The sequence below is a fragment of the Rattus rattus genome, chromosome 9 (genome assembly GCF_011064425.1).
Source record: "Rattus rattus isolate New Zealand chromosome 9, Rrattus_CSIRO_v1, whole genome shotgun sequence".
In the NCBI taxonomy this organism is placed as follows: Eukaryota; Metazoa; Chordata; class Mammalia; order Rodentia; family Muridae; genus Rattus; species Rattus rattus.
The window spans coordinates 38,628,790-38,648,697 of NC_046162.1; the positions used below are offsets into that span (position 1 = coordinate 38,628,790).

The following is a 19,908-nucleotide window of genomic DNA, read 5'->3' on the forward strand; positions in this document are numbered from 1 at the left end:
TGTCTCCCTTTTCATTTCTGATTTTGTTAATTTGGATATACTCTCTGTGACCTCTGCTCAGTCTGGCTAAGGGTTTATCTATCTTGTTGATTTTCCCAAAGAACCAGCTCCTGGTTTTGTTGATTCTTTGTATGGTCCTTTTTGTTTCTACTTGGTTGATTTCAGTTCTGAGTTTGATTATTTCCTGCCTTCTACTCCTCCTGGGTGTATTTGCTTCTTGTTTGTTCTAGAGCTTTTAGGTGTGCTGTCAAACTGCTGACATATGCTTTCTCCTGTTTCTTTTTGCTGGCACTCAGTGCAATGAATATTCCTCTTAATACCACTTTCATTGTGTCCCATAAGTTTGGGAATGTTGTATCTTCATTTTGATTAAATTCTAAGAAGTCTTTAATTTCTTTTGTCATTTCTTCCATGACTAAGTTGTCATTGAGTAGAGCATTGTTCAACTTCCATGTATATGTGGGCGTTCTTCCCTTATTGTTGTTATTGAAGACCAGTCTTATTGTGTGGTGATCTGATAGGATACATGGGATTATTTCTATCTTCCTGTATCTGTTGAGGCCTGTTCTGTGACCGATTATATGGGCAATCTTGGAGAAGGTTCCATGATGTGCTGAAAGGTATATCCCTTTGTTTTAGGATAGAATGTTCTATAAATATCTGTTAAGTCCATTTGGTTCATGACTTCTGTTAATCTGTCTATTTCTCTGTTTAATTTCTGTTTCCATGATCTGTCCATTGATGAGAGTGGGGTGTTGAAATCTTCTACTATTATTGTGTGAGGTACAATGTGTGCTTTGAGCTTTAGTAAGGTTTCTTTTATATATGTAGGTGTCCTTGTATTTGAAGCATAGATCTTTAGGATTGAGAGTTCATCTTGGTGGATTTTTTCTTTGATGAATATGAAATATCCTTCCTTATCTTTTTTGATGACTTTTGGTTTAAAATCGATTTTATTTGATATTAGAATAGCTACTCCAGCTTGCTTCTTCAGACCATTTGCTTGGAAAGTTGTTTTCCAGCTTTTTGCTCTGAGGTAGTGTCTGTCTTTGTCTCTGAGGTGTGTTTCCTAGGGCAACAAAATGCTGGGTCCTCATTTCGTATCCAGTTTGTTAATCTGTGTCTTTTTATTGGGGAATTGAGTCCATTGATATTGAGAGATATTAAGGAATAGTGATAGTTGCTTCCTGTTATCTTCATATTTGGATGTGACATTATGTTTGTGTGCTTGTCTTCTCTTTGTTTTGTTCCAAAGCGATTACTTTCTTGCTTTTTTTTAGCCTCTTTGTGTTGGGCTTTACCATTTATTATCCTTTCTAAGTCTGGAGTTGGAGAAAGATATTGTATAAATTTGGTTTTGTCATGGAATATCTTGGTTTATCCATCTACGTTAATTGAGAGTTTTGCTGGATACAGTAACCTGGGCTGGCATTTGTGTTCTCTCAGGGTCTGTATGACATCTGTCCAGGATCTTCTGGCTTTCATAGTCTCTGGTAAGAAGTCTGGTGTGATTCTTATAGGTCTGCCTTTTTATGTTACTGCTTTTAATATTTTTTTCTTTGTTTTGTGCATTTGGTGTTTTAGCTATTATGTGACCGGAGGAATTTCTCTTCTGGTTCAGTCTATTTGGAGTTGGTAGGCCTCTTGTATATTTATAGGCATCACTTTTTTTTAGGTTAGGAAGTTTTCTTCTATGATTTTGTTGAATATATTTACTGGCCCTTTATGTTGGGAGTCTTCTCTTTCTTCTATACCTATTATCCTTAGATTTGATCTTCTTATTGTGCCCTGGATTTCCTGTATGTTTTGGACTAGGAGCTTTTTGCGTTTTACATTATCTTTGACAGTTGTGTCAATGTTTTCTATGGAATCTTCTGCTCCTGAGATTCTCTCATCTATCTCTTGTATTCTGTTTGTGATGCTTGTGTCTTTAGCTCCTTGTCTCTTCCTTTGGTTTTCTATATCCAGGGTTGTCTCCCTTTGTGCTTTCTTTATTGTTTTTATTTCCATTTTCAATTCCTGTACCTGTTTGGTTTTGTTTTCCTGTAATTCTTCAGGGATTTTTGTGTTTCCTTTCTAAGGGCTTCTACTTGTTTATGTGTTTTCCTGCATTTGTCTAAGGGACTTCTTTATGTCTTTCTTAAAGTCCTCCATCATTATCAACCAATGTGACTTTATATCTAAATTTTGCTTTTCTGGTGTGTTTGGATATTGGTGTATTTTCTTTGGTTGGATAACTGGGCTCTGATGGTGCCAAGTAATCTTGGTTTCTGTTGCTTAGGTTCCTGTGCTTGCTTCCAACCATTAGGTTGTTTCTGGTGTTTACTTGTCTTGCTGTTTCTGAGAGTGACTTGACCCTGCTGTAGGCCTCTGTGTTAGCACTCCCTTAGAGTTTTCCTGTTTTCTTTCAGCCTTTCTTGAGAAAACGTGCTCTGATTTCAGGTGTGTTGGTGCTCCTGGAGACTGTCTTCCCAGCTCTAGGTGCAGGCAGGAATCAAAGGTCCTGCCCTGATTGTTCGTGTGTAGGTCCTTGCACCCCGAGGGCACAGTTGGCAGTCGATCTCCTCTTGGGTCTGGACTGTTGGCAGAGTATTTCTTCCTGACTTCTCAGGAGTACCTACACTTCTGAAGGTCCAGCTCTCTCTGAGAGACCCACGGGATTTGGGTGAAGGGAACTGTTTGGCCGGTTCAGTTCGGTCCTGGGCACAGATCAGAACCTCGGTACCGGCGGCTGTCTGTTACTATATCCCTGTGTCTTGAGGCACTGTGCAGTTTCCCCTTGGGCCAGGTATGTGGCCCGAGGTGTGCAGAGGTGGCAGTCTGTCCTGCGGCCTCAGGATGTCTGCATTCCTGGGTGGTCTGCTCTCTTCCCCCTTCTCTTCCTATTGATGCCAGAAAATGCTATCATCTGTTACATATGCTGCTGGAGCCATGGTTCATGTGTCCCTCCACATGTACTGATTGGTTGGTGGTTTAGTCCCTGGGAGATCTGGTGGTTCTTGTTGGTTGGTATTTTGTTCTTCCCATGTTCAAACCCCTTCAGCTCCTTCAGTCTTTTCTCTAACTCCTCCATTGGGGTCCTTGTGCTCAGTCTGATGGTAAGCTGCAAGCATCCTCATCTGTATCAGGTAAGTCTGGCAGAGCCTCTCAGAAGACAACTATATCAGGTTCCTGTCATTATGCACTTCTTGACATGCAAACAGTGTCTGGGTTTGGTGGTTACATATGAGATGGATCCCCAGGTGGGGCAGTCTTTGGATGATCTTTCCTTCAGACCCTGCTCCACCATTTGTCCTTGTATTTTCTCCCGTGAGTCTTTTTCCCCTTTTAAGAAGGACTGAAGCATCTACATTTTGGTTTTCCTTATAATGAAACTTCATATGGTCTTTAAATTGCTACTTGAGTATTCCCAGCTTTTGGGCTAAAATCCACTTATCAGTGGGTGCATATCATGTGTGTTCTTTATGACTGGGTCACCTAACTCAGAATAATATTTTCTAGTTTGATCTATGTACCTAAGAATTTCATAAAGTCATTATTTTTAATGGCTTCATTGTGTAAATGTACCACCCTTTCTGAATCCATTCCCAGTTGAAGGACAACAGGGTTAATTCCAGCTTCAAGCTATTATAAATAAGGCTGCTATGAACATAGTGGAGCATGTGCCCTTGTTATATGTTGGAGCATCCTTTGGGTATATGGCCAGGAGTGGTATAGCTGAGTCCAATTTAATGAGGAACCACAAGAATGATTTCCAGAGTGGTTGTCCCAGGTTGAAATCCCACCAACAATGAAAGAGTGTTCTTCACATCCTTAACAGCATGTGCTGTCACATGAGATTTAATCTTAGTCAATCTGACTAGTGTGAGGTGGAATCTCAGGGTTGTTTTGATTTACATTTCCCTGATGACCAAGGATGTTGAAAATTTCTTTAGATGCTTCTCAGCCATTTGATATTCCTCAGCAGGGAATTCTTTGTTATTCTCTGTACCCCATTTTTACTTTTAATATTTTTATTGAATTTTTAAAATTTACATTTCAAATGTTATTCTCTCTCAGTTTCCTGGACATAAGCCCCCTATACCATCCCCTCCCCTTCTTCCATAAGAGTGTTTCCCTTTCCATCAACCCCCTTTCTCACCCCCCTGAGACATTCCCCTACACTGTGGAGGTCCAACCTTGGCAGAACCATTCCATTGGTGCCCAATGAGGCCTTCTTCTGCTACATATGCAGTTGGAGCCATAGGTCAGCCCATGTATAGTCTTTGGGTAGTGATTTAGTCCCTGGGAGTTCTGGTTGGTTGGCATTGTTGTTCTTATGGGGTTGCAAGCCCCTTCAACTCTTTCAGTCCTTTCTCTAATTCCTCCAACAGGGGTCCTGTTCTCATTTCAATGGTTTGCTGCTAGCATTCGCCGCTGTCTTTGATATGATCTGGCTGTGTCTCTCAGGAGACATCTATATCCAGTTCTAGTCAGCATGGCCTTCTTTGCTTCATCAATCTTATCTAGTCATGGTGGCTGTATATATTTGGGCCACATGTGGTACACGCTCTGAATGGCCATTCCTGCAGTCTCTGCTCCAAATTTGACTCTGTATACCCTCCTATGAATATTTTTCTTATAATAAGAAAAATAAAATAAAATAATGAAGAAAGAAATTAAAGACTTTAGAATTTAATGAAAATGAAAGTACAACATACCCAAACTTATAGGACACAATGAAAACAGTGCTAAGAGGAAAACTAATAGCTCTGAGTGTCTCCATAAAAAACTTGGAAAGATCATAGACTAGCAACTTAATAACGCATTTGAAAGGTCTAGAATAAAAAGATGCAAATACACAAAAGAGTTAGAATGCAGTGAAATAATCAAACTCAAGGCTGAAAACAAGCAAGTAGAAGCGAGAACTATACAAGGAATCAACAAAATGAGGGGTGGTTCTTTGAGAAAAATCTACAAGATAGACAAAACTCTTAGCCAGACTAGAGGGTCACAGAGAGCAGAATCCAAATAAACAAATCAGAAATAAAAGGAAGATATAACAACAAAAATGAGGAAGTTCCAAAAATAATCAGATCCTCATTTATAAGTCTAAATTCAACAAAGCGAAAATTTAGATGAAATGGATAATTTTCTAGATAGTTATCAGGTTCCAAAGTTAAATTAGGATCAGACAAACCATCTGAACTGTCCAATAACCACTAAGGAAAGAGGATAGTCATTAAGAGTCTCCCAACAAAATAAATCCAGGACCAGGTCACTTTAGTGCAGAATTCTATCAGACCTTCAAAAAAGACCTAATACCAACAACCTTCAAACTTTTTCACAAAATAGAAAGAGCAGGAACACTACCCAATTCATTCTATGAAGCCACAGTTACACTGATACCTAAACCACAAAAAGTACCAACAAGGAAAAAGACTTCACACAAATTTCCCTTATGGATATTGATAAAAAACTGAATTAAATTCTCAAGAAATGAATTCAAGAACACATCAACTTGATTATTCACAGTGATCAAGTAGACTTCATCCCACGAATGTAGGGATGGTTCAATCTATTGAAATCCATCAAGGTAATCCAGTATATAAACAAACTGAAAAGAAAGAAATACATGATCATCTCATCAGATAGTTAAAAATCTGTTGACAAAATACAACATCTATTCACGTTAAAAGTATTGGAGTGAGCAGGAACTCAAGGTGCACACCTAAATATAACAGGAGCAATGTACAGCAATAGTGAACATCATGCTAAATGAAGAAAGCTCAAAGCAACTTCATTAAAATCAGTGACTAGAAAATGCTGTCCACTCTCTCCCTACCTATGCAATATAGTACTCAAATATCTTGCCAGAGCAATTATAGAACAAAAAGGAGACCAAAGGGATGCAAATTAGAAAGGAGAAAGTCAAGATATCAGTATTTGCAGATGATATGATAAGCCACCCCAAAAATTCTACCAAAGAGCTCCTAGAGCTGGTAAACAACGTCAGCAAAGTGGATGGATATAAAATTCACTCAAAGAAATTAGTAACCCTTTTATCAGCAAAGGATAAATGGGCAGAGAATGAAATTAGGGAAACAACATCATTCACAATAGTCACAAATAACATAAAATATATTGGTGTGACTCTAACCAAGCAAGTGAAAGATCTGTGTTAGAAGATCTTCAAATCCCTGAAGAAAAAATTGAAGACCTCAGATCTCTCCCATGCTCATGGCTCCAGAAGAATTAATATAATAAAAATTGCTAGCATACTGAAAACAATCTACAGATTCACTGCAATGCCCATTAAAATTCCAACTCAATTCTTCTTAGACTTACTAAGAACAATTTCAAATTCATTTGGAATAACAAGAAACCAGGATAGTGAAAACTATTCTCAACAACCAAGAATTTCTGGGAGATTCGGTATCTCTGAACACAAAGTATACTACAAAAACAGTTATAAAACTGCATGGTATTGGCACAGAGACAGACAGATATAGACCAATGGAATAGAATTGAAGACCCATAAATGAACCCCACATCTATGGCCACTTGATCTTTGACAAAGAAGCTAAAATCATCCAGTGGAAAAAAGACAGCATTTTTGAACAAATGGTGCTGGTTCAACTAATTGGTCTGCATGTAGAAGATGCAAATTGATCCATTATTATTTTCTTGTACAAAGCTCAAGTCCAAGAGTTTCAAGGATCTCCACATAAAATCAAATACACTGATTATAATAGAAGGAAAATTCAGGAAGAGCTGTGTATACTTGTGTACAGGGGAAAACTTCCTGAACAGAATACCAAATGTCTTATGCTTTAAGATCAACAATCGACAAATGGGACATCATAAAATTGAAAAGCTTCTGTAAGGCAAAGGGTACTATCAATAGAACAAAAAGGCAATCCACATATTGGCAAAAGCTTTTAAACAACCCTACATCTGATAGTCATCTAACAACCAAAATATACAAAGAATTTAAAAGTTAGACTCCAGAGAATCAAATAACCCTATTAAAAAGTAAAGTCCAGAGTGAAACAGAATTCTCAACAGAGGAATATTGAATGGCTGAGAAGCACCTAAAAAATGTCCAACATCCTTAGTCATTAGGGAAATGCAAATCAAAACAACCCTGATATTCCACCTTAACACCAGTCAGAATGGCTAAGATCAAAAATGCAAGGTGATAGCAGATGCTGGTGAGGATATAGAGAAAGAGGAACACTCCTTCATTGTGTGTAGGACTTCAAGTTGGTACAATGACTTTGGAAATCAATCTGGCTGTTTCTGAGCAATTTGAAAATAGTTCTACATGATGACCCAGCTATATACCATTACTGAGCATAATCCAAAAATGTTTCCAACATATAACAAGGACACATGCTCAACTAGGTTCATAGCAGTCATATTTATTATATCCAGATGCTGGAAACAACCCAGATGTCTCAACGCGTAAGAATGGATACAGAAAATGTGGTTCATTTTACACAATGGGAGTACTACTCAGCTATTAAAAATAATGACTTCATGAAATTCACAGGCCAATGTTTGGACCTGAAAATATCATCTTGAGTGAGTTAAATCAGTCACAAAAACACACATGGGATGTACTCACTGATAAGTGGATAGTAGTCCAAAAGCTCACAGTGCCCATGATTCAATCCATAGACCATATGGCGATTAGGAGAAAGGAAGACCAGGGTGTGGATGTTTCAGTCCCACCTTTATAGGGGAACAGTTTTGTCACTGGAGGTGGAGGTAGAGGGGGACCTGGGACAGAGAGAGGAAAGGGAGGAAATAAAGGGGTAGTATCAGGTACTGGAAGGGATGGGAGAGACGTACAGAAGGTCAAGAAATCAAATACAAATATATATCAGGGTGAGGGATGAGGAACTGGGGTAGCTACTGGAGGGTCCCATATGCCAGGGAAAGGGTGGACATCAGCCAAAATCCATGCAGCAAAGTGGGAGATAGAACTTGTAGAGACCACCTCCAGCAGATAGGCAAGGTCCCCTGTGGATGGATGAGGGCATCACCCATTTCAAAGGTTTTAACCCAGAAATATTACTATCCAAAGGAAGAAAAGGGAAAAAATGATCAGAGTCTGATAGAAGGGTCATCAGGAGACTGACCCACCTTGGAATCCATCCTGTCTGTAGACATCAAAACCTATACTGGTGCTGTGATCAAGATGCATTTGCTGACAGGAACCTGGTGTGGCTGCTCTTTGGGAGGTCTGGCCAGCAACTGACCAATGCATATGTGGATGCTTGGAGCTAACAATCAGACTGAGCTGAGGGTTTCTGTGGCAGAGCTGTGAAAGGACTAGAAGAGCCTTCTAGAGGGTTTGCAAACTAAGAGGAAGAACAACGTAGGCCGTCCGGACCACCCAGTGTTCCCATGGACTAGACAGCCAACCAAGGAGTATACAGTGTACCATGTGTTGCGGCAAAATTTGAAAAAAGGTTTCTTTTATCCCACACTAGTGCTGGCACTGGAGCGCCAAAAGTCATCTGTGGGATATTTTCATCTCAGTTAAAGTGTCTCACCCGCTAAGCTCCATCCCATATCACACTGCCAATGGCTACTCTCTAAGCCCGGCAGCAATCCCTCTACCCCTCTAGTTCCCAAGACAGGTTGCCACCATGCCAGGCATACACATCCCAATTCTGTAGTGGGCCCAGTGTGTCCCACTGCCATACACTCTTGAACTCAATGAAGTCACCACATGAAAGGAGAGACCACACAATAACCTCTAATCCAACTGATAAGATGTAATTGTCCATCTGAACAGCACAAATCCTGTAAAACATCCATCCCTTAAGAAAAGTCATAAAACCCTGTATCTATGGAAAGATGCATAGCGAGGATCATTCCTGCCTGCTTCCATGTTGATTCTCTCTACATCCATGCCTACAGATGCATATGTAGCAGAGGATGGCCTTGGCTGACAGCAATGGGAGGGGAGGCTCTTGGTCCTGTGGAGGTTTGATGGCCCGGCATAGGTGGATCCTGGAGTGCTGGGCTGGGAGAGGATAGGTGGGTAGGGGAGCACCCTCATGGAGGCACAGGGGAGGGTGGATGTGGGATCAGGGATTTGTGGAGGGTTAACCAGTGAGTGGGATATAATTTTAGATGTGTATGAATGGAATGATTTATTTAAAAAATAAAAGAAAAGGAAAAAAGATGAGGAGAACACACTTCATGTTTCAAATTAATTTTCTTTTGTTTTATGTTGTTTATTGAGACAGAATTTCACAATGTAGCCTCTGACCCAGAATTCATAATATCATCTAGGCTGGCCACAAACTTGTGATCCTCTTCTCCCAGCCCCCTGGTGCTCATCAGTATAGGTCTGTGACTTTAGTCATTTTCTGTAGGTCTCTGGCACCTGGGCGCTCTTCATGGTGATCTCTCACCCGGCTAAGTGCTTGGGTTAGGTGAGGTAGAGAGAAACTCAGGCAGGGCAGGGGCTGCTTCTGCTGCCCTCAGCTGCTGGTCATTCTACTCTCTGCTCCTGCTTCAGTTGCTCTGGCTGGACTGAGCCAGTAGGGGACTGAGTAACTGGCAAGGGGTGCCGGCGACGTTCTGGAGGCAATTTCAGGAGAGCAGATCTCTTCCCCCAAGCAGTGGTGTTACACTCTTATGACAGAAGTTCTCAGACGATGGAATAATTCCTGCACACCTTTAACTTTGAACACGGTACTTAAATAGAGTTTTTGGATGGGACAGTGTCTGACAGCAGGTACTTCTATTGGTTTGGCCTTAGAACTTGGGCAGACCTCATCTACATATTTGGTGGTGGTCCTGCTTCTGCATCTTCTCTGTCTTGAGCCTACGTGACCTGTAGTCACGTACTCACCTGTGGAAGAGGGGCTTGGGGCATTGCTCTACATGATTGGTCTGTCTCAAACCTCACCACAAGGGTTTGTGGGGAGCTGCAGTCAGTGAGGCCTTGATCTGGGAAGCTGGGAATGCGCCTGCCGTACCTATTAGGGTTTCCAGGGATTCGACCTGTCTGGATCAGGAATCAGGGTACCTTTTGCAGCTGAACGCCACACATTTTTCAAAATAAATTTCAAAACATACTATACATTTTCATGTTCAAATGATAAATAGAATTACTAAGGGTTGGACTACCTAAAATTAATAAAAATAGAAGTATGAAAACTTGCAGTAATTTAGAACCTTCTTTTGTAAAATAGATATGACAGAAAGGGATATAGAATGCATGAATGGCATGCTCTATGCTGGGATTATGGAAGACATTTCCCTTTTTATTAACCATTTTCCTGCTTTAATATTGTATGCCCATGTTCATGAGAAGATAAATATCCACTCAAATGGGTGGCAGAATAATTTTTCTGTAGCATCAAATAAAAATTTCCCTATTTGCACCATCAGTTCTGTGGTATTGATATATATTGATATCAGGGTCTCTATGTCTCTGTTTCTCTGTCTCTGTCTCTATGTCTGTGTCTCTGTCTCTCTGAATCTGTCTCTGTCTCTCTTTCTCTTTTTGAAACAGGGTCCTCACATAGTCCCACTGTCCTGGAACTCACTATGTAGACAAAGCTGGCAGACATACTCACTGACCAGAAAACATGCACAGTAAAGAAACAATCAAGCCAGCAAGTGTAAAATGAACCTAAACAAAAGTTTGACAAAATTGCCAGATTAAACAGAGACTTCAGGAAGAGGAAATGTGAGAAAAGCAGGGATCAGGTGGAGATTAGGGAATGAGAAGATCTTGATCAAAAGAAACAGTTCATTAGGCCCTCAGCAGACTTGTACTGGAAGAAGGAAGAGTGAGCAAAGCAGAAGACAGGGAAAGTGTTAGCACAAGCTGGAGATCAGAGAGAAAGGAAGAGACAAGGACAACAGGCAAAGTGCAAAGGCAGGAAGTACTGCCAGACATATGACAAGATTCTACGGGGAAAGGAAGGAAGGAGTGGGGGAATTGCTTTTAGAAATAATGTCTGCAATTTCTTTGAAAACAATAATCCATACATCTGAGAAGTCCTACCAACTTTAAGCATAAAGCGTGTAAGAACTAGAGGTAGTAGACGTCTTCCGGGCCAAGCTGCACACATGGGCTCACAGTGGAGTGACAACACATAAGAGACGTGTGTAAGCAGAGGCTACACAGAAGTAGCAGAGGAAGTGAGAATGAAGTCTCACCGCTAGCCTCTAGCTATAGAGCTGTTGGAAGTGTTAGCCACTAGGAAAGTGTTAGCCACTTTAAATCAACCACAGGAAGAGTCTGTTTTCTCTAAGAACGTAGCCTCTTTAACTCAACCACAGTCCAGGGGAAGGCCACACATCAGAGTATATGAAAGCAGAAGTTAAAATGGTGTGAAAGAAAGAAAGGAGGAAAGAAAGAGAGAGGGAGGAGGGTAAGAGGGAGGGGTGGATGGAGGAAGGGTGGTTGGAAGGGAGAGTGAGAGACAGAGTGAAACAGAAAGAAACAAAAATGAAAAGATAAAAATAAAAGGAATGAATATTTTCATTACAATTGAAAAAAAATCTTAGAAATAAAAATACACAAGATCAGTAAAACCAAGTTACAGGCACTAACTTTAAAAGTTTTACTATGAAATGGAAATTGAAAGCTAATAAACTTTTTACTAAGTGAAACATCCAGGACAACTAAACCTGCATAGCAAGACTCTGTCTCATACAAAACAAAACAAAACAAAACAAAACAAAACAACAGCAGCAACAACAGCAGCAGCAAACAAGAACAAAAGAGTTGCTACTTGGGAACACCAGCTGACATTGACAGAGACAGGAAAAAGGGAAGAGGGACTGACAGGTCTGAAACCTAGAACGGTAGGAGGCACAGATCATTTGAATTGAATCGACCTATTTCCTGCTAAATGTTAGATGCCATATAATGCCCAGATATCATTGTATCAGTTTACATATTCTGGGCTTTGTATTTGGGAGAGATAATTGATGCTTTTCTTACAAAAGGTAAGTGCTAAGTTTTAGATAATTGACAAAACATGAAGAATTCTTAGACAATAGCTCCCTCTGTGATGTGCAACACTTTCAACATTACTGCTTAGATGGAAATCTCATGGCGAGCAATTTCCTTAAAGCCACTTTCATATCCCTGTTTCTCAGGCTGTAGATGAAAGGGTTCAGCATTGGTGTCACCACTGTATACATCACTGCAGCTGCCGTATCCCTCCCAGCTGAGTAAGAGGTTGAGGGGTTGAAATACACAGCGATGACGGTGCCATAGAAGAGGCAGACCACAGCCAGGTGGGAGCCACAGGTGGCGAAGGATTTCCATCCTCCCCTGGGGGATGAGACTCTCAGGATGGCACAGGTGATGTGGATGTAGGAGATCAGGATGCAGACAAATGGGGTGACCATGACCACAGCTCCCTCTGTAAGAATCATCAGCTCATTGAGATGCGTGTCTGAGCAGGAGAGTTTCAGGAGGGGAGCCACATCACAGAAGAAGTGGGGGATGATATTGTCTGCACAGAAGGAGAGTCGAGCCATGAGAAGTATGTGCAACAGACAATTCATGTTGGCTACCACCCATGACCCCATAACGAGAAGGGCACAGACCTGATGGGTCATCTTTGTTGTGTAGTGTAAAGGGGTGGCATATGGCCACAAATGGTCATAGGCCATCACAGCCAACAGGAAATTGTCCATGTCACCAAACACACAGAGAAAATACAGCTGTGTGAGACACCCAGAGAAAGAAATTTTCTGACTCCCAAGTATATGGTTGGCTAGTACATTAGGGACAGTGGTGGAGGAGAAGCAGACATCCACAAAGGACAGGTTGCTGAGGAAGAAGTACATGGGGGTGTGCAGGCGGGAGTCTGTGCTGATGGCCAGGATGATGAGCAGGTTTCCTAGGACAGTGGCCAGGTACATGATGAGGAAGAGCAGGAAGAGGAGCTGCTGCTGCTGGGGCTGCCTGGAGAGTCCCAGGAGGAGGAATTCAGTGACACTGGACTGGTTGGTGCTGCTCATGAGTCTGAGCCCAGCTACAGAACGAAGATGCAGAGGTCAGAAGGCCATCTTCAGGTTTGGATGTTACAACCAGGTTCACACTAATCCTGCATTACGGTTTCTGAATTAAGATTCACTCCTATTTTCTACACACTCGAATTACAAATCCCAGTTTAGATAGTGTTGGTTCCCCAGATTGACCCCTTTAGTTTTATTGGATATAGTACACAACCTTTCATGCACGTCACTCTTACCTGTATCTGGTAACATTTCCAATTTCCTCCCACTCCTTAGAAGCTCAAAGGAAACGAGAAGCAGCCAGCTAGTTTAGTGATCTCAAGCTCCAACTGGTGGAACTGTGACTACTGCTGCTGTCCCCTCTATGGGAGAGAGTGAGCAGCACTTGGTGCAGAAGAAACATCAGCATTTCTAATGCCCTGAAAACATCAGAACATGGGAACTCTATTATTTTACCTTGGAGGTGTTGAGTAATTGTGTTCATTATTCTAAGGATAGGGAAATCATGGGAATATGGTTAGGTTCTGAGGAGCTCAAGAGTGGATGATCCCTGTCCCAGACCTCTGTGTCAGAAGGAGTTCTGGGAGAATTAGACAGGATGTCCCACTGGGGATAGAGTCCCTGAGTATCTCATTAAAGACCAGCAGAAAGTCGTTGTGTAAGCCTGCTCTTGGTCCCTCTTGACCAACAAGGGCGCAACATATCATCTAAGCTCACAGTCAGAACTTGTGAGTGAAGCAATCTGTGTGGAGTGAAGTCCCAGAGAGAATTCCCTGAGACTGATCTAAGCCTTAGGGTTGAAGGATCTGTTCCCCTTCTCCTTCCCCTCAGCACAGAACATGATGTCGTGGCACTGTCTGATGGAAAGTTCTGTCTTCCTCACATTTGATTATTTACCACATAGGGCTTTTAGCTCATCTGCCCATAGGCAGCCCTGGGAGTAACTAGCATTTCAGGGTCTAGTTCAATTCTGTGAAATACACAGTGTAATGTTCAGTGAGAGAAAGGTAGATTGGGGAGTGTGTAGTCCTCCATGCCTCAAGGATACCCATCCGCAGACAACCTCCATCCTTGGGAATTGTGTCTTGCCAGCCCACAGTGATGTGTGTGCTTCTGAAAATGTATAGACCCTTGAGTGCAGCTCCAACAGCTTCCTTTGTACTCCTCATCCCTTGCCCAGAGGTGATTCATGACAGGACTTCTAAACCTGGCATGGGTACATCCTCAATGTGATTGTCCTGTCCTTGTGCCTCCAGAAGATTACAACCTACTTCTACTTGATTTACAGATGAATAAGCAAAATTCTGAGAGATGACAACAAAAACTGCAAACACACAAGAGTAGTGGAAGGAAGTTGGAGAAAGTCCTACTTGCGGTTGAGTTCAAGATTTGGGGCACTACTAATGACAAGATAGATGAAGCCTTCCTTCCCAGTCAGTGTCAAACAGTAGAAACCAATTCTTTCTCAGCTCAGCCTGGGAAGTAGTTGATAAAAATGATAGCATGTGCTGGCTTACACCTCTCATCCAGACACACTGAAGTCTGAGGGAATGAGATTGCTGTCATGTTCCAGGCTAGCCTTATCTACCATACCAGACCCAGTCTCATAAAAACAAAAACAGCACAAAGGAAAGAGATATTAGAAGCTGGAGAGATGGCTTAATGGTTTAGAGGACTGGTTGCTCTTGCACAGGGACCAGGGTCCATTTCCACCCACAGGAACAAAGAAATAAAAAATAAAATAGGAAAACAAAGTTTAAGGGCATAGATGAAATTATACCAGGTTTTATTTAATTCTTGCATGTATGTGCTTGAATGTCTATGCTGTCTGTTCTTAACATATATTTGAAATTGTCTACAATAAAGTTCTTAGTTTAAAATCAGTCCTTTTGTTGGTCATGGAGGTCCATGCTTTTATTCCCAGCACTTGGAAAACAGAAGAAAGTGGGTCCCTGTGAATTTAAAGGCAGTCAGGACAACACAATGACTCTCTCTTAAGAAACAATGAAAAAAGCATTACTTTAGCAAACTTGGATGGTGGCTCAGTGGGTAAAGTGCATTCTTTGTAGCCTTAAAGACACAGTTTATATCCCAAAACACCCAATATACCAAACAAGTATGGCAGCCAGCCAGTAATCCAAGTGCAAGAGTCAGAGAAGATATGCTGGCTGAAAGGGGCTATGTAAACCAGCTGAGTCAGCAAGCTTTGGGTCCAGTGATAGAGCCTGTGTCTGTAGAGACTGTGGAAAGAGATCAGAGGATACATGGCCCCAATCTCTGAGTTCTACATGTATGTGCACAAGCATGGATCCCTCTTGTGTGCATATATAGGAGCACACAAATATAAATGCATGGACATTGCACCCACACATGTGCTTTCACAACATAGCTATTCATTAATTAGTAAAATTTAAAGAAGAGGAATATCAGATCTGAGGATGAAGCAAAAGATAGCCTCATGACCTCCTTAAGAATAAGTTTATAGGCTGAGTGACATTATCCAACGCCTGTTTGTGTAATTCTCATCAGGAAGACTGAGCAAGATGATCTAGAGGCCAAAGTCAGCCTGGGTCACACACCCACCCCACATGCACATGCACATGCGTGCACACACATGCATAAACACACACACACACACACACACACACACACACACACACACACACACACTTTGAGAATTTTCCAGAGTTAGAACAAATAGCAAGAATGATGGCAGAAACTACTTTTGTAAAGATGCTATCAATCTTTTTTTTTTTTTTTTTTTTGTTCTTTTTTTGGAGCTGGGGATCAGAACCAGGGCCTTGCGCCCTAAGCAAGCGCCTACCACTGAGCTAAATCCCAACCCCGATGCTATCAATCTTAATGAATTTAAATTTTTTAAAAACTTTTTTACTTGTATAAGTGTGTAGGACATCCTTGTGCTCACATACAAGCCTAAGCGAGCCGTCATAGACCATCACAGCCAGAAGGAAATTGTCCATATCAGCAAATACACAGAAGAAATATATCTGTGTGAGACACCCAGAGAAGGAAATAGATGCTGTATAATGCCTAGTAAGTGGTTGACCAGTACTCAACTGACTCCCTAGTAAGTGGTTAGCCAGTACTCAACTGTGTGTTTCCTGGGCTACTAAGTACCAGAACACCTTTTCTTTGGCAGAAAGACCAACAAGTGAATTTATAAAGGGAGCAAACTTATTCCAGTTCTCAGAGTGGGACAAAAACTTCCTTAGAATTTTCATCAGAGTAGCCATAAAGGAATCCATGTAAGGGTAAAAATATGTATCTATAATGTGGAAAAACCTTCCCCCCAAATGAAGAAATTGTGCTTCATCTGCAGAGTCCATGAGACTGAGAGACCATACAGTTATGGAATAAAACAAGAAACAAAGAAACATGGGAGAAGATTTGATCACATGAGAGAATTCACTCAGTTAATAAGATCCAGGAGCAGATATGGAACCAGGAAATGTCCTATCTCTACCTGAAAAGTTTCATAAAGAACCTCAAATGTTTTGGGATTAAAGAACACTTTGAAATAAACAGGCCAAAGTAAAAAAGTTTGCTGACATGTTGATATGAAAAACATGCAAGTAAAATTTAGCTTACTAAAAATTTCCAGATAAACCAAGAGAGGTGAGCAGGAACTCTGTGTCTTCTAGCGCATGTATAAGCAAAGAGATCTGTAAGTAAGGGATTTATCTATCTGTTTCTGCAGCAAAGTGCCTGAGAAAATTCAGAGACTCTGTGTCTGACATCTCAGTCCACATTTGCTTGGCCTTGTTGCTTTGGATTTATGCAGCTCCGCATTTCAAGATGGACTTGTGTGTTGGAGAGGTCTGTTCACCTCATGGCATCCTGAAAGCAAAGAAGAGCACACACAGGAGAGGGTTTGGGAGTCCAAAATCTCCTTCAGGATCTGCTTATGACCTGACATCTTTGCAGTCAGTCTTACCCAGAGATGTCCTACCACTTCCCAATAGCAACCAGATTTGTAACACATGAACCTGAGACCAGGTATCAGAAATCCCTGAGTAAGCATTACTACTAATCCCCTTGACATTAAAGAATGATAACAAGAGCTGGAGAGATGGATCAGTGGTTAAGAGGCTGGCTGTCATTCCAGAGGAACTGGTTTGGTTCCCGGCATTCATGTAGCAGCCAATGTCTGTAACTCCAGTGCCGGAAGATGCAATGTTGATCTCTGGTCTTCCCAGGAACTGCACTTATACAGTACACAGCCAAACATCAGGCAAAGCATCCATACACATAAATAAGGATCTCAAAAAAAAAAAATCAAAGAATGATAAAGGAATACTATGAAGAAATCTTCTCACAAATTTAAAAACCTAGGTGAAACAGAATAGTTCTTTTAAAAAATTATTTATTTTCATTTAATGTGTACTGGAGTTTGTCCTACATGTATGCTTGTGTGATGGAATAGGATCCACAGGACTTGTGTCATTTGACACTTACAAGCTGCCATGTTGCTGCTGGAAATTAAACCTGGGTCCCTTGGGAGAACAGCCAATGCTCTTAAACACTAAGCCATCTCTCCAGCCCCTAGAGCAGTTCTTTTAAAGACACAATCTGTGTTGAGCCTTACCGAGGAAGAAATGGTCTGAACTGATGTACTCACCTTGCCAGCTTGGGGCTTCTTTTCAGATGGGCTCATTTCAAGGACTGTGTTGTAAGAAAGGAAGCTTGGCACAGGCATGCAGGAGCTGGCTGGGCACGTGTTGAAAGTTTTTCTGATGAACACAGAGAGTGTCATAGAACAGTCATATCAAGAAAAGTCTCTAGAATTGTGACATCACAGACACAAAGGGCCATTAAGGAATGACCTCAGATTACATAATCAAAAGTATTGTCCTAACCACAAAATGACCCACATTGCATGATGAACAGGAGTGACCAATCAGAGCTCAAGTTTATCTGTTCCTTTCTTCCAGCTGGATACATTAAAAGAGCCAATCACCAGCATCCTGATAGCAGCATCCCATCTGAAGCAGCAGTCAAACTCCAATTCCTTTCCAACATCACCCTACATCCCCTCAGAGCTTATCATAATGTCCTTTAGCAGCTTCCAACTGAAACACCCCACTGGTCCCCAAACATGCCTAGTCTTCCCCTTTGTAATCAGAAGTAAGAGTAGCTGTGCTTGTGGTGTCTTCTGTTTGGATGGCATTCACGATTGAAATAAAGCGGTTTGCTTGGAACATTTTCTGAGCAGGAGACAGAGCTCAGCAGTCACTTGCTGTTCTGCCAGAGGAACCAGATTTGGTTTCCAGGACCCACATTGTATGATTGACAAAGATCTGTAACTCAACTCTAGAGAATCCTCTTCCATTCTTCTTGGACACCTATATACAGGTGGAACACACACACACACACACACACACACACACACACACACACACACACACACAAATACATAATGTGGTACACACACACATGTGTCTGTAAAAAAGAATTTTTATATTAATTTAGCGAATCACATTTCAACTTTGCATGGACCCAGGAATTGCTCTACAACTGATCTGCATCCTGGGTGTCTAATCACTTCTCACCTCTTGTCTATAACATGGATTTTATTCTCCCAATAGAAATAGCAGATGCTTTGCTAACAAAAAATTCTAAGTTTCACACAGTAGAATAAATAAAATGTTTTTTTGGAAATTAATTATGTATAAGATTTTCTTACACTTATTTGTAGATGAAGATTCATGGTGAGCACTTTCCTTAAAGCCCCTTTCATGTCTCTGTTCCTCAGGCTATAGATGAAAGGGTTCAGCATGGGGGTCACAATTGTGTACATTATGGCAGCTGCCATGTCCCTTCCAGATGAGTGAGAGGATGAGGGGTTGAAATACAGGGATATGATGGTGCCGTAGAAGAGGCAGACCACAGCCAGGTGGGAGCCACAGGTGGAGAAGGCTTTCCATCCTCCCCTAGGGGATGAGACTCTCAGGACAGCCCAGGTGATATGGATGTAGGAGATCAGGATGCAGAAAAATGGAGTGACTATGATCATAGTTCCCTCTGTAAGAATCATCAGCTCATTGAGATGTGTGTCTGAGCAGGAGAGTTTCAGGAGGGGAGTCACATCACAGAAGAAATGGGAGATGATGTTTTCTCCACAAAAGGAGAGTCGAGCCATGAGCAGTGTGTGCAACAGAGCATTCATGTTGGCTACTACCCATGACCCAACCACAAGAAGGGCACAGAGCTGATGGGTCATCTTTGTTGTATAGTGTAACGGGTGGCATATGGCCACAAATCGGTCATACGCCATCACAGACAGCAGGAAATTGTCCATGTCAGCAAACACAGAGAGAAAATACATCTGTGTGAGACACCCAGAGAAGGAAATGGCCTGACTCCCAAGTATGTGGTTGGCCAGTACTTTAGGGACAGTGGTGGAGGAGAAGCAGACATCCACAAAGGACAAGTTGCTGAGGAAGAAGTACATGGGGGTATGTAGGTGGGAGTCTGCGATGATGGCCAGGATGATGAGCAGGTTTCCTAGGACAGTGGCCAGGTACATGATGAGGGAGAGCAGGAAGAGGAACTGCTGCTGCTGGGGCTGCCTGGAGAGTCCCAGGAGGAGGAACTCGGAGACACTGGACTGGTTGGTGCTGCTCATGTGTCTGAGCCCAGCTATAAGAAGAAGAAGCAGAGGTCACAAGGCCATCTTCAGATTTGGATGCTACAACCAAGTTCACTTTAATCCTGCATCAGTGTTTCTGTATTAAGATCGAGTCCTATTTTCCACGTACTCAATATACAAATCACAGTTTTAGGTCATGTTGGTTCCCCAGAGCTACCTGTTTAGTTTTTTTGAACTTAGCATAAAGGCATTCATGCACCAGTCTTACCTGTATCTGGCAACATTTCCAGTTTTCTCCCACTCCT

The 19,908-nt window shown here is 41.7% G+C and overlaps 2 protein-coding genes across 2 annotated transcripts; both read right to left on the reverse strand.

Moving 5' to 3' along the window:
- Positions 1 to 12,054: 12,054 nt before the first annotated feature.
- Positions 12,055 to 12,996, reverse strand: LOC116909564 (olfactory receptor 1361-like). The gene has a single exon (XM_032913183.1). The coding sequence runs from the start codon at positions 12,994 to 12,996 to the stop codon at positions 12,055 to 12,057; it is 942 nt and encodes a 313-aa protein (XP_032769074.1).
- A 5,680-nt stretch (positions 12,997 to 18,676) lies between these two features.
- Positions 18,677 to 19,639, reverse strand: LOC116909267 (olfactory receptor 1361-like). Its single transcript, XM_032912794.1, has one exon. The coding sequence runs from the start codon at positions 19,637 to 19,639 to the stop codon at positions 18,677 to 18,679; it is 963 nt and encodes a 320-aa protein (XP_032768685.1).
- Between the last annotated feature and the right edge of the window lie 269 nt (positions 19,640 to 19,908).